Source organism: Triturus cristatus, chromosome 5_2 (assembly GCF_964204655.1).
Source record: "Triturus cristatus chromosome 5_2, aTriCri1.1, whole genome shotgun sequence".
Taxonomy (NCBI): domain Eukaryota; kingdom Metazoa; phylum Chordata; class Amphibia; order Caudata; family Salamandridae; genus Triturus; species Triturus cristatus.
Window position 1 is genome coordinate 712,238,208 of NC_140588.1, and position 16,036 is coordinate 712,254,243.

The following is a 16,036-nucleotide window of genomic DNA, read 5'->3' on the forward strand; positions in this document are numbered from 1 at the left end:
GTATAGAATAAAAAACTTTTTTGTTGTTGTTTCAATGAACACATTTTTGACATTTTTAATACTTTTTGCAGCTGCCTTTCAAGAGCCACCTCTTTTCTCTCCATCCATCGAATATCATCTCAATTGGCTTTCAGTGCACAATTTGTCTTTTCAGTTTCATACAGCTTACTGTGACAATAAATGATTTAGGCTTCATTCATTGCTATACTTCGAATGGGATAAAGTCCACTGAAGATACATTTTGAAATTGATGACAATTTCCGTGATCGGTAAATTGATAGAGAAAAGAAGGGCAGCGACCTCCTCTCTATTCATTCATGTAACACAATAAGAGTCATCAACTTGTTCTCTTGGACTTGCCAACAAGCTTTTCTCTGCCTTTAAGAAGTTTTTTACAATTTGTCCAAAGGAAGAGAAATGATTAAATCTGATACTAGTGTGTCTTGAAAAAAAAAACAACCGCTGCTACGCAACTTACCGAGGGGGTCCTGTGATAGGTGTCGCACAGTGTTGTGGGCGGCGCTTCCTGTTTGAGCGTCAGAGAACCGTCCAGATCATCCTGGTCACTTTCGCTCCAGTAATCTGCTAAGAACACCAAGAGTCTTAATTAGTTTTTGCAGGTGACTTCACATATACTGCTTTCTACTGAGGAGTAGTTCTCACTAGTCTTCAGCATCATTCTTAGTTTTGAGAATCCTCTAAAACTGAAAACTTTCAGTACATGCACAGACAACAGTCAGCATAGTTTTTTATATTGGTAATGAAATGTGTGACCTTGTGATGACTACCTGAACGTTATAGTAAAATTGTATCTCGTCTGCAGGGCTCGCAATTCTAACTGTTGAGTTTCAACTATCTAGAGAGAAATGTGCACTTTGTTCTCATATTGTATGTGACCTCTTTCAAACTATTGTATGTATGGCCTTACGTGTGCTTTCAAACCAAAGCTATTATAATTTGAATGTATAGTACCATGTATAGTATAGTAAGCTTTCAGCAGTTAAAGTCCAAATTTCCTGTGCCGTTGCTATATGCTTTTTTCTGTGAACCTTTGTGCTTCTGTATGCAGTATGCTATTGATACTGCAGGGGAATAAATATCTGATGGAGACATTTCCTGTCCTCCATGCCGTTTGCCCCTACATTCCCACCACAATCACAAACACACTCAGAAAACTACAACCCTACAATTGAGGATTTACTATCCTAAAACTCCAAAGCTTTCCAGCTTCACAAATAGAAAACACTACAACTCAATGCAGAATTATGCTTAAATAACATTGTTCAAAACTATCAGATCAAAAACTGTAAATATTTAAGGCCTAATTACGAGTTTGGTGGTCCAGAGGACCACCAAACTTGCGGTGGCAGTTGGGGACCACTGCACCAGTGGTCTGACTGCCCGTATTACAACTATGGAAGTCAGACCGCATTAGAACTGCCGCAACTGCCAGGGATCTGCGGATCCACGGCTTTGGCGCGTCGGTCTGAGACCGCAATATGCTTGATGGTGTCTCTGCGGTACCGCCAGGCATATTATGAGTTGGCTGCCAGCCACCCTTTTCATGGTGGTGAGACTGCCATGAAAAGAGTGGCAGAGAGTCAACAAAGGGGGCTCTACAGGGCCCCCAGTTACCTTGGGGCCTTTGGGATGCTTGCAAGAGGGCACATGGTGTGCCCCCCTGTCTGCATGCACCCTCTGTTCCAGCACGGCATGGACTTTACAATCCATGCCGTGCAGGAACAGACTGTAGCTGACCCATGGCGCTACCTTTTGAAGGCTCTTCTATGAGCATCTGGAAAGGCAGGTCTGTGGGCCAGCCACCGCAGGACCGCCCACCCGGATTACAACTTGTAATGTGGCGTACAGCTGGCAGCCAACTTTGGCGTAATCAGGCCCGTAGTCCGGAAATAAGTTTGATATATCCACTTTGATCATTACCATTACTTGACTCTGTTATGTTGAGAGAGCCTGTATAGCGCATAGCTGCCTCAACAACGGGGCTTCTCAGCGCTGAATTTGCAAACATGGGTACTGAGACTGCATACGCCAGAGAGGAAAGGGTGAAGAGGAAGCTAGATGGGGAAGAGCCCCATCTTGAGGAATTTCTTAAAGTGCATATGGCTCTGGGTATTCCTGAGGGAGAGAGGCAAATTGTTCCAGAACATCGGGGCCAAAGCTCCGAAGAAGCAGACTCCAGCTCTGGCCCTCTTAAATCGAGGAACAATTGCCAGATTAAAGTCGGCTGATAAGGGTCTTATGGGTGATGCACAAGGTCTGAAAGTGTTTGTGCTTGTCCACAGGGAGCCAGTGCAGCTTCTGGAGAAGCCCAGAGGTGGAACATGATTTTGAGAGGGAGAAGACCAACCTTTCCGCAGTATTTTGGGCTATCTGAAGTCTTTTCATGACAGCTTTGTTTGCTCCTAGATATAGATATTGCAGTAATCAAGACGGTACAGAATCAAAGCTTGGATAATGGTTTGCCTAGTACAGGGGTCGAAAAGGCCTATGATAAACTTCAGGCTTCTCAGAAACCTGAAACAGGTGCCTGTCATTGATTTGTCTTGGGTCTCAAAGGCCAGAGTGTTGTCCATCCAGGTTTTTAATAACCGGTTTGGGCTTGGGAGCTGGACCAAGGGTAATCAGCCAACAGCAAGTCTCCCTAGGAGTGAGAGTGTTTACCCAGCAGAAGAATTTTAGTTTTGTTGGCATTTAATCTCAAGCAGTTATTACTAATCCACTTGGCAACTGCAAGCATTCCTTTCTGAAATTGGCCATGTCATGCGTTGTGTTCTCAGCGAGTAAAACAATGAGCTGGGTATCATCTACTCACAAAACCAGCTCGCGCTTGAAAGATTATACAACCTGTGCAAGTGGATGGATGTAGACATTAAATAGAGTAGGGCTCAAAGAAGAGCTCTGGGGGACCCTGAAGTGCATGGATTGATGGTGAGATGCGAAGGGAGGAGAAATCACCTGAAAAGAGCGCTTCCTCAAAAAAAGAGGAAGACCAGGTCAGCGCCGACCCACGTATCCCAGTGTCATGTAAGCGCTCTAGCAGTATTTTATGTGAAACAGTATTGATTCTGGAGGCCGAATCTCCTTGAACTGTAGTTATAAATCTTTTCAAAACTGCCCCAAATAACTAAAGGAAAGGCAAGGTAATGGTTAAGGTTTAAGTTGTAAAAAAGTGTTTTCTTGACTTTTTAAAAAGGTTTTCGTTTTTACAATTGTGAACCAAAAGAATGACTGCATGGTCATCGAGGATGTGGTTGATGAGGGGCTTGCAATGCAAAGTACTGCGTCAAAGATGCATCGCGCACTGGCGCTTCAGAAGAAACTGCGGTGTTGTGATACAGAGTCCTGCATCATCATCAAGGATGTGAGGGGCTTTCAATGTGAAGGCCTGTGTTGGAGATGCATTACGCAGCAGAGGTTATGAGGAGACTGTGTGCTGCAATGCGAACTCAGGGATGTGGTGCTCTGTAGTGTTTCTGAAGTGGAGTACGGTCCTTTCAATCGGGCATCAGGGTAGCAGGGCAACGGGGCAGCAGGGCAATAGAGTAGCAGTCCTTCTTGCAGAGCAGCTCTACTGTTCTTCTGATTCTTCCACAGGTCCAGAGGAGTACTGAAGAATTGGGTCTGAGGGTCTATTATTTATACCTGGTTAATACTTTGAAGTAGGAGAAGGTTCTAGAGGTTTCCCACCCAGAGGTGTTTGGAATTTCCTGCCTCTCTGCCATGGCCCCAGCTTGTCTTGAGTCACAAAAGACTAGTGTCAAAATCCTTTGTGAGTGTGCTCAGGGAGAGTCTTTGAGTTGTGCAAGTGTGGTAGGTGACAGCTCAGAGATGGTTCATCCTGCCAGCTGCTACTCCCTTTTGTCTCACTGTCTGGGAGCAATACACAAAGACCAACTGTCAGCTACACCTAGTCATGTGGCTGAGGATACAGGGTGCAGGCACCAAATGGTTGAGAAAATGACAACTTTCTAAAAGTTCCATTTTCTGAATTGCAACTTGAAATCCAACTTTAGCATTAAAGAGGGTTTTACAAACTCGGCATTCTTACCTGATCCTAATTGAAAGTTATCACTATTAAATATAATAAGTTAACTCAATGTTATCCTATGGGAGAGGCAGGCCTTGCACTACAGAAAAAACACATTTGACAGTTTTTCACTACCAGAATGTGTAAAAGTTAAAAGCACATGCCCAACTTTTTAAATTCCCTGCACCCTGCCATATGGGTTGTTAAGAGCCTACTCTGGAGTGACATACATGTACTAAAAATAAAAGGTTGAGCCTGGAAAAAGGTTTACTTTGCTAGGTTGAAATGGCAGTTTAAATCTGTTTAGACAGATTGCAATGGCAGGTCTGAGACATGTTTAACAGGCTACTCATGTGGGTTGTACAATAAGTGCTGCAGGTCCACTAGTAGCATTTAATTTACAGGCTCAGCATAGATGTAGTATCACTGTACTAGGGACTTACAAGTAAATGAAATGTGCCAATTGAATGTAAGCCAATTTCACCATATTTGAAGGAGAGAGCACAGGCACTGGGTGCAGTTGTAAAGTTCACAGAGCCCTAAGGCCAACACAAATGAGATCAGCAAAACTGTAGGTGTATGGCAAAATGTTTGGGGGAAAACATCCTAAGGTTGACGGGTCTAACACCACCTTTATACCCTATAATTGCTCTTATCTCCCTTTACCATTACAGAACCCTAAACCCAAAAATTACTCTTACCTCCCTTTACCAGGCCCGATCTCAAATCCCTAAATTTACCTTTACCTCCTTATACCTATAGCCATCCCTAAACCCTGAATTTGCCCTCACCTCCCATTACCTCTGTCCGCACCTATGATATACAATAATTATATTATTTAAAAAAACAAATACTTACCTGTGTGGTAAAGTACTGCCTGGTAAAGGCAGTGTGGGGTCAACACCATGGGCCCGATTCCCAAAGGGACTTGCGTGTAGTAAATATATGAGTGTGGAGTCATGGCAGAGTCTTTGCACTTGGTACGGAATTTCCGTATAGAGTACTCTCTGCAGTGTTTAAGTCCCTTTGTGAATCGGGCCATCAATTGTAATGGGTGTTTCCCCTCTAATATTAACACAACATCACTATGACTCTCACACTACCATTCTGCAATACCCTAATTATAAATAAAACTATAACACTGCAAGTATTAATATGGCACTGCCTCTATTACTTTACAAGCACATATCTAAAACATAACATCATTTTTGCCACTACTACACACCATGCTATCACACTACTAAGTTACCACCAATCATAGTTCAAGTGCAATAAAAGTACTACAACTACAACATCTTCAGGACAAAAACATGAGTTCAACTACTACCAGACCGCAAGAAGTACTGCACTACTTATCAACTGCAACACTGCACTCTCACACTAATGCAACACTACATGCCTGCAGCTCTATATACTGTGCCAGAAGTTCAACTATAAGATGTGGTACATGCCTGCTATGACATTACACCATACAGCTAGAAATCTGCATAGCTACTACAGTACATAATCATAAGTCTACTGACCTGCACAGCTACATACCAGGGCAACAATATCACTAAAATTGAAGAATTATAGCTACAACAAAGCAGGATTTTCATATTGAAAATAAAAAAAACAAGGCCCCCGCCCCCCCTCGAAGTGTCCAGGGGACATTGATCATCTTTAAGGGCCCTTTACTGCAAGGTTTTTTCTGGTACTGACGGGCACTGAAAGGTTATATTTCCACCCATCTAAATTAGGTGAAAAGACATATAAACAATTCTCTGGTGGCCCAACGGAGTAAGGGGAAATTTTGATCACCGGGGAGATGGAGTAGTCTCTGCGGTCGTCCAACTATGGTCCACCCCTATGTAAATTGAGTGGGTGGACCATAGTATAGTCTTGGCAGGTAGAGAAAAACGTTACCATTATGACAGAGTCCCCTGTCCACCTAAATCTAAATCTGGTCCACAGATTACAACACTACAACAACATGTGCGTCACAAGTCAAATGTGAATTCCTGGCGTTAAGGATTTGTTCAGTGCCAGACACAAACACACCACCCTAGAGTGCAACACTATAAAAAATCAAATAATGCTTACATTTGTCATTTTCGGAATCTAATTGCTTCTAAAGACATAATGATTTTGATCTAAATATGAAGTCCTCTCCTGTAAACTCAATTAAGACATTACTTATGCTTTGCAGATTTTGTGGTAAATATGTGTTTTCAAATTCTGCTTTAAATGTTCATATGTGGTGCTCATCTGCACATTGCAATTACCAAACTGTTGCTGAACTTCATCATTCTTATTACCAGAATAGCATCTCACAAAAAGGTGATGTTTGATAAAAGGGAGGTGAAGAGGGCTGAGTTTGCTAAGACAACCACTGCAGGAGAACAAACACTATGCCTAAGACTTATTTTGACATTGAGTTTATGGCAGATGTGGTACTACGCTACAAAAGTGACAAATATTCTGTCTATCCTATTACAAGTGCATTATATCTTATGGAACTATAGAGTGCTCTGTCTTTGACCTCGTCACTAATGATACCTTTGTGGTCAGAAATATCACATTATATAATTTTACTTCTTACAAAAGCGCCCTGTCTAAAATGTTGATGCTAACATTCGATGAATGAAGACAATATCACCATGAATTGCAAGTTCAACATATACCACCTGCTGTTTAATAAGAAAATGACACCATGAACCAGCAGTACAACTCTGTGTTTATAATATACTGTAATGCGATTAATGTGAAACAAATCATTGGGCGTTAAGCAGGAGTATTTGGAATCAGACTGGTCTTTCGTTTAAGTCACATAATGTTGGACATTTCACACATGCAAAACGGATTCTAAGACAGTGTGATGCTACCTTTGGTGACCAACTATAATATTGTGCATACATTTTGTGCATGGAAGGCTCTTCCCAGAAAAGAGACTTGTTTTTACACTTCTAGACTGAACTCTGATTTGAAACATATATTTCCTGCAATTGGTGACTTGGTGGTTTGTTGTTGGGTTCATGATCAATCACTGTTCCTTTCAAAAGTATAATGTTAACCTCCATCTACTGCTGATGGGTGACACTATTGTGTGTAATTAATGATCCACATTGATAGCGGTCACAAAAGCATTATATAATAAATCTCAGTGAGTTACATAGCAGAAAACACTTTGTGTGGCATCCATTGCTTATATTGACCCCACAAAGCTGATGAATGAGAGCAACTAAATTATAATCACAAAACTGCACTGGATGAAAAGTGTAATATATATTCAACCTGCTCACTTAACTCTCAAGTTTATCATTACATTTTTACTGTTGTGGTGGGGTGTGCAGTCTAAACTAAATGATCTCATCTAATTCGTCAAAAGCTTGTCAGCTATATTGAGTTCCCCTTGAGTCAGGGAGAAGATCTTAAATTGCATCCCTCTCTTTGCAAGCCTCTCAAGCTTGGTGTGCATCTCACGTACCACTTCATAGACAGTTTCTGACTGTTACCATATCATATGCAATGTAGTGATGGATGCAAGCAGGGTATTTAACCAGTTTTAAAATTTTGCATCCCATTGGATCTTTGGGGCGTCTTTTTTCTTCCCAACTATTTCTTCAGAGCAAAAGTCACACTCTGAGATGCAAACCGTTTTAACACTTTGGGGGCGTCATAAAATCACTGGACTGAATTGTTCGAGTATTGAATGTCCACTTTAGTCAAGTGTCCCATTTGTGTACTAAAGCATCTGGATCATTCCACATTCACCATCCGTGGCCTCCGCCAAACTCGCTGGCATGAACTTAGGCTCGGGCAAAAATAGTACTTTCCAATCTCATCCTCTGCTGCATTAAGATCCAATAAACAGGCAGCAAAGATTTCTACCTTTGGTGCCTGTTCACCATTGGTATAATCATATAAAACCTGCTATCCATTCTTAACTCTCACTAGTAATCTTGCTCCTCAACCAAACAATCTAGGTCTGTGAATGAGGCTGTCACATCCAACACTAATAACAGATGGGCTGGTCTACAGTGGAATGAGATGGTTTGTATTGCAGGTCCTGGATGTTTTTGAAGGATCCCAATTCAGAAGGGTCTCCAGTCTAAGAGAGCGGTGCACCCTCTTCCTGGCTGATGCTCATCACCAGAACCAGTTATCATCAGTGGACTTACAAGTGAGGTAAACTCTGGTAGCACGTCCACCTGAGCAAGGTAAGAGTTTCAGCATTTTTTGGATGGAGATACCAATAGAATTGGGTTTGGAGATGATCAAATTCTTTGTCCAGTTCATTAAAGGATTTCATGCTGTTTTGAGTTACGGCAGTCCATATTGTTGATATCCCCAGCCTGTCCCAATCATCTGAACCCTCCTCTGAGCAGACCCCTGAAAAAGCAGTGTTTCCACCCTCAGAAGGCTTTTTAATAAGCTTATTGTGCCATTTCAAGTGAGTCAGTGTGTGCTTCCACAGTTTGGACACTACCAGGTTTGTCGTGGGGGGATATATCCTTTCTCACCCAGTTATCTAGGCTGAGTCTGAATTTGGTCCCTACAGCCAGTTGGTAATTATCTTAATGTGTGCTTCTCAATACTAAAAGTAAAGTCTGCCATTCTCAACCCTCCATCAAAGGGAGCCCTACAACATTTGCCAATTGGTATTCTAATGTATCCACAATAATCACTGCAATTGGGAATTAGTAGGTATAAAAATAAGGAGCAAGGGATTTGAAATTGTTAGTTTTACAAAACATATAAAACTTAGGGCTATCGAAATATTTTGATAATGACTACCCTACCCATTAGCGACAGTGGTAAAGAATTCCAGTACAGTACATCTCTCTTCAGGTCTTTCTAGCACAGGAGAGATATTATCTGCCCAGACAGTTGCCCTGTCCATGGCAAGGTGCAATCTTAATTATATAAAACTATGGGTGTCTAACTTAATGGCAACACACAGAGCCCACTCAGTTACATCTGCAGCTACATATAGTGGAAAAAATGCACAATTGCTTATTTGGTCTAATTAACTCTAAGCCCAGTTAAAGTTCCAAATTCGTTTCAGATTAAGGGCCACACTCATTCGGGATCACTAAGATAAATGAGAAGGTCATAAGCATATGAAGACACTTTTGGCCTCATTACGATGGAGGACATATGTTAGTACGCCTGCCATCGATACGTATTTGGGACCAGCCACCTAGGAGGCGGCCTCCCCACAATCTTAATCACGATGCGACTTCCACCACGGCGGTCGCATCACCTATATTTTGCATTCTGGTGGGAATGCGGTCAGCAGCCCCCGCCACAATGCAAAATAGAGGGTGCAGACACATCCCTGCACTACGTGGCAGGCTCCCTGTGGTGCCTGCCACATGGGGCAGGGATCTGTAGGGGGGCAACATAGGTGCCCCCAGGGTACATGTCCCTGCACCTGGGATTAAGGTGGGCCAGCTACGGGTCCCCAAATCCATTTCAGCCATTCGTTTTGCGGGGCGTTGTCCATCGCAAAAAGAACAGAAGAAAGGGATATCATAATCCCTATGGCCGCAATGTTAGGCAATGTTTTTGTTCCGACAGGCGGTCGGAAAAGGACTGCCTGTCAGAACCGTGGCAGGAGGACTTTATGACTGCCACGCTTAACCAACCATTTCCCCCACCATCATAATATGGTGGGGGGGAAACAGCACTACGATTTCAGATGGCCCGCCACGGACCGGCTGGCGGTGGTAGGCCCTCCGCCATCCTAATGAGCCCCTTTGATCGGAATCATGAGCTGTGTGATAACTTTCAGACAGTCTATGTTCAAACCTGCAGAAGTTTATCAAGGAAAAAAGACAAAACATGCAGAATTCACTGTGATAAAAACTGATTCAACGTTATGCACCATTTTGCTTTTAAAAACTCAGAATGAATAGGAGGTATTTACCCTGCGGTAATGGGTCCCCACTGCCTTTCAACAACGTTGTATTGGGGGCATTTATCTTTGCGATTAGGGAACCTGCAGAATCCCGGGACCCGAATGGCAATAGCGGGCAGTCCTGTCAGGTACCACTTGTGGCATTGGAAACGGGCCTGACAGCACACCATTTACTTGCACATCTACAATTTCTTTTTGGATCTCTATCTGTGGATGAGGTCCCACATATTTTTCTTCAATGCTCATGTGTTTCAGATGCATTGACAAATTTTCACAACTGTGCAATTACAAAAGTATTATGTGAGAAGCTCGGCCACTAGGTAAGACTGCCATTGGCTGCACTTTACATGGTAAAGGTGAAAGTGTGTAACCTTTAAATGTGCACTGCACCAGGAGCCACATTGTGCTGTGCCCCAGTGTATCCCTGTCTAGTGGACCCACAACACACCCTCATGTCCAATATGATTAAAAAAAGATCACTTTTCTACATCATTACTGTGCCTGTAATTCACATACTGAGTTATATTTTCTATGTGCAGTCCTTTTTTCTAGCTTCAGAACTAACAGTAGTGGAAAATGTAATTTAAATGTACATTCAACGTATTGGATACCCCCACCATTATTTGGCTTATTGTTCCACCAGATGTGCAATAGAATGATTTCTATGATTTAGTTGCTGATTTTGTGACCATTTTCCTTTGAAAGCTGATCTGGGGCCTGACCCTTGTTTTTTAAGTTTTAAGGTAAAGACGTTTACAAGAAGACTGTGACAAATATATAATCTGGATTCACCAGACCTTTTATAAGAATATCAGTCCCTTATGAGTACAGTAAATAAATATAAATTTTACATTTCTGAATAGGTTGCGGTTTTCATTGTGTTCCAATTGGTAGCGAAACATCATGTTCCCAGTCTGGATCGAAATATATGGTGCAGATGGTGCCCTCTATTTTTATAATAGCTGCTACTGTGCAGGAAGAAAATTGCAAAAATAAAGTCAGGAAGGAATTTACAAAAGCCTAATGTATCATCAGAAGAGATAAGCCCTTCATAAAAAAGTATTATTATGAAAAATGTCTAGACTATTAAACCTAAAGATGATATGTGCTTTGACAACTTGTTGTAAATGGGACCTGACAATATTGGAATGTTGCTTTATTACTTTGTGATCAATTCTGATAAGACGTTTAGGCCTTTGTGTGCTGGCCCAGACACATAAGGAGAAGTCATTTTTATATGTTGCCGTAATGTTACACATTTGCTGCATTTGGGAAACTGACTACAGTTAACTAATCTTAAATGGCAAGTTGAGTAACAGGACTGATGAAATTAGCAAATTTGTGGGTATTCAACTACATTCTAAGGAAAAGCGCATACTAGAATGCTCACTGGATGTCAATGTGGAGAGATGAGTTCAACCTGGGAATTAGAGGAGCACTCCAAACTCATCTGGTTTTCTACTTATTTAACAGTTAAACTAAGGGTGCTTCACTGCTGCAATGTGTTGACATCACATGCGTTCATGAATTTATGGTCTAACAGGATAACAAATCTGGACGCAGTGAGCACTGTGCCTATAGAACAATCGTTCTGTGCCTTATTCTATTTCAAAACAGTTTTTCAAATTAATGTAATCAATTGTAAACAAATGAACACATTCGTCTCATTAAAGAATTGATATTCAACAATAATTTGTGTAACTTGCATCAATACATATATTTTTGTCTGATATGTATTTTTACAACATTTCTAATTAACACCACCTTCTGTTACATTTCCCTTTGAAAATGAGTATAATTGTGATGTCATTAAGTTTGTCACACTAGCTGATCATATGTTTGAGTTTTACCTTGTTTTTTTCCAAACAATTTTTAATATTTCCGAAGACAAAATTTGCAATAATTATAACATGAAGCACAGTAGCCATCCTCACATCACAATCCTGGATCTAAGCAGATTCTAGTTTTTAAGATAGTGGGTGGGGTTTCATAGCACATAGTTCCAGTTCAATGTATAGTTGCCAATCCCTTGCTGTGACCGGAGTTCCTCCACCAACATCATAACAAAAACTAAAAACGTTTTTGGGCCACATTCCCCTTGACTCTAATAAGTCTGTGTGTAGCTTTCACATAGATGAAATCTATTCATTTTTCTTGTTATTTACCTCCCCTCATAAATATATATTTTCCATGAGCATACACCAGTCCTCAATTTTGCTTCTTTGTCACATCCCTATCCATCCATCAGGTCCATTTTATAATATATCTTGTCAAACCTCAGCAGCAGGTCATCTCTCAAAATTCCCAGTACCATGAATTTGACTTCTTTCGCTTTGGCCATCAGATCACCGAATCCAGATGTTGTTCGACTCTGTCCCCAGAATGGCCTCCTCCCACTTAGTGTTCTCTAATTCTTCTATGTTTATTTCACACCTAAGCTCCAATTTATGGCGGGAGTTCAGAGTATTATTGATCAATGTCTTGTAGATCTGAAATACTGCCTTGTGAGGGAGAATCTCGGCTAGAACTCTATCACCTAGGAAGGTCTCTTGAGACCTGAGTGTTTCTGTGGATGCTTATGCAAGGCAAAACTGAATGTATCTTAACATTTCTGTATATGTCAAGCTGTATTCTTCCTATAACTGTGAAAAGGTGTTCAGGACCCATGGTTTCGATACATCACTGAGCTTAGAGATCTCTATCACATCCCACAAAGCAAAGCCACCCAGGTTTCCCAAATCTGTTAGTTCACTATTCTACAACGGGTTAATGGTCAATCTATGCTCCCATCATCTTTTTAGCCAGATGGGTTGGCAGATATCATGTGCACACTTCCATATAATGCCCCCAAAAATCCCTTGTCACCCAATGTGCTGATTAACCCAAAGCAAGAGATATGATTCAGATGCAAAGTTTCCAGCCATTCACAATAGAGATATGTGCGCGCGATATTTGTACACATCAGGAAGTGCAATGCCCCCAATGTACACCCCTTTTGTTTATGTTACTATCTTGTCTATGCATGAGATTGACATCAAAGAACCTACTTTCCTTTGGATCTGCTTCTTTGGAATGGATCAAATAAAAGCTGTCAGCTTACCATAATATTCCTTGGAAACCCGCAAACTCATCTGCAGAATGCCTGAAGGCTCATTGCTTAGCCCTACCCTCTTCACTGCATACATGGCCTCTTTGGCCAACGTCATCGATGCACACGACATCAACATCCTCTACTATGTAGATGATCTACAACTCATACTGTCCCTCTCAGAAAAGATCTCCAGCACAGGAAACAGGTTTCCCGCCTGCATGACCTAAGTCGCTAACTGGATGAAAACCAGCTGTCTCAAACTCAACACAGACAAGACTGAAGTAGTGATCTTTGGCAAGAACATCTCCCCATGGGACTCCAAAGAGTGACTGGCTGAACTCTATCCCACACTCAGAATCCACACCTGGAATCTCAGAATAATCTTCAACAGCAAACCGGACATGACCACACAAGTCAACGCTGTCAAAGCATTTTGCTTCCACACCCTGAAGATGCTGAGGAAGATCTTCAAATGGCTACCAAACAACACTAGAAAAACTGCCACTCATGCCATAGTCACACAGGGATCACCAAGAAACTCTCTAGAAGACTACAATCCATCAACAACACGTCAGTCAGACTCATCCTCAATCTCCCACACAGAACACACATCTCACCACACCTCCAGGACTACACTGACTCCCCATACACAAACATGCTCAATTATAACTCCTCGCACACAAATTAAAGGCAGTACACAGCTTAAGCCCCACCTACTTGAAAAGTCTCATCCCCTTCCACCAACGACCCAGACACCTCTGCTTCAGGACTCCTACTCATACACATCACACGCATATACAGAACCAGATCAGGAGGACAAGCATTCTCTTACATTGCTCCTAAAGCACGGAATTACCTCCCACTTCAGATCAGAGCCTCCTCCTGTCTTTTAGAATTCCACCTGGCTTTTCAATAAACCATCCTACCATTGGCAGAGCTAGACACACACACCTGCTCAGCAACAAGATACCCTCTCAGGTGATAGTGCGCTTTACAAATACACATAACTTAACATACTAACACGGTTCTCAAGGGGCACCCATACCACGAGCAGGGGTGCAGTGTGTCATCAAATTATCAGAAAAAATGCCTGAAGCAACCAACAAGAGGTATGCTGAAGCATTTGAATAAATTTACGATGGACAAGTAACTTGTAAAGTGTGGCCCTTTCAAGCAGTGAAAGAGGCATGATCCTACAATACTTTATCAGCCCATAGAATTCCACCAGGATCCTGTGGGAGTTCTCTCTATGCAACACATCCCTATGTACATACACTTCCAGATACTTAAATTCCTAAGGGCTTATTTAAAAGTTGGAGGAGTAATTGAACATCTCATCCCATGCTGCTATAGGGACCACGACAGACTTATGCAAGTTGATGTCAAGCCCGGAGTACCTCTCAAAGATTCAGAACATAAGCAGGACCCTAGCAATGGTGGCCTCCGGGTCTGAAATGTATAGTAAGCAATCAATGTTAATTCTGTCTTCCCATCCGGAGTTCCATTCAAGACCCCTCAGTAATGCATTTTTTGTAACCCATCACACTAAATGTTCCAGCGCCAGGGCACAAAACATGGGTGAAAGAAAACAGTCCTGCCTCATCCCTCTTTTAAGATTAAATCTTCAGGCAGTTATGCCATAAATCTTCACTTTGGCCATAGCTGCAGCTTGCATGAGATTTATCCGTGAAAAAACTGGGCTCAAGATCGCATTTTAAGGATCCCCACCGGGTAGGGCCATTCTACTGTATCTAATGCCTTCGCTGTGTCCAATGACAATGTTAGAAATGGCGGGTCTCTCGTTGACAGAGGTTTGCTCTTTGTCAAAGTAGGGACCCTTCCTTCTAGTCAGGATAAGGCAGGTACACACCTAGATAACCCCTGCTCATCCCCTTGGTAGCTTGGCACAAGCAGACAGGCTTATCTCAGAGGCAATGTGTAAAGTATTTGTACCCAAACCACATTAACACAGTGAAAACACTACAAATGGACACCACACCAGTTTAGAAAAATTAAGTATCTTTAGCTAAACCAAACAAGACCAAAACAATAAAAATTAAACATTCACAACTCAAAATATCAATTTTTAAAGGTTTCAGAACTACTGTCCATTGAAAACTATGGCTGCGTGCGTTTTTCACAAAGTACCTTAGGATGCATCAAAATCCATCAAACGAAGCATGGGAAAACACAGGGCGCATCGATTCCTGAGTCCTTAGTGAGCTGATGTGTCAATTATGCTGCACGAAGGAGAAAAGTTGCGTCAGCTGTAAGTGGAAGCCATGTGTCCAATTCCGGATTGCTCTGGCCTGCAGGTGTCGAACTTAGCGCACAGGGTCGATGAGTTTAAAATCCAGGCACTGCAGATCTATGCCTGGTGATCCAGGTGCTGCGTCAATTTCTGTAGCAGCAGACAGTTGCATCGATTATTCCAGATGCACAGCAGGGCCTGCGTCAGAGTCAGAGCAGGGGTCTCGCACTTCGGAGATTCAAAGCTCGAGATTCAGGCTGCAAACAGGCGGTGAGTCGATCTTTTCAAGTGCACCTCAGCAATGCGTGTGTTTTTCGGCAGCACAGCACTTTGCGGCAGGAAAAACAGCCTGGAAGGGTAATGCATGGATTTTCACCAGGAGAAATAGGAAAACAACCTCCAAGGGCCCAGAACTGACATTGGCATCACAGGGCAGGTCAGAACTCCCAGCAGTGGTGTTCCAGGATGCTGTGGGCAAAGTATTTGTATCCCTGAGACTTCTTAACAGTAGGCAAGCTCTACATCAAGCCCTTGGAGAACCTTCTCAAGCAGGCTACACAGCAAGGTTCAGTCCAGCAGAAGCAGCAACTGCAGACCAACCCAGCAAAGCAACACACAGCAAAGGGGTAGTACTCCTCATCACACCTCTTTTGCTCTTTTAGAGGTTCCTCTTGCTCAAGAAGTGTCCTAAAGTTCTGGGGTCCGGACCCCACCACTTATACTACTTTTAGCCTTTGAAGTCAA

The 16,036-nt window shown here is 42.3% G+C and overlaps 1 protein-coding gene across 1 annotated transcript in view; it reads right to left on the reverse strand.

The window, feature by feature from the left end:
* LOC146829166 (connector enhancer of kinase suppressor of ras 2-like) overlaps positions 1 to 16,036 on the reverse strand; it is a 1,989,112-nt gene that overhangs the window by 190,136 nt on the left and 1,782,940 nt on the right. The window contains exon 21 of the mRNA XM_085606439.1: positions 479 to 582. Coding sequence (XP_085462565.1) covers positions 479 to 582 — 104 coding nt within the window. The remainder of the gene's footprint in view (positions 1 to 478; positions 583 to 16,036) is intronic.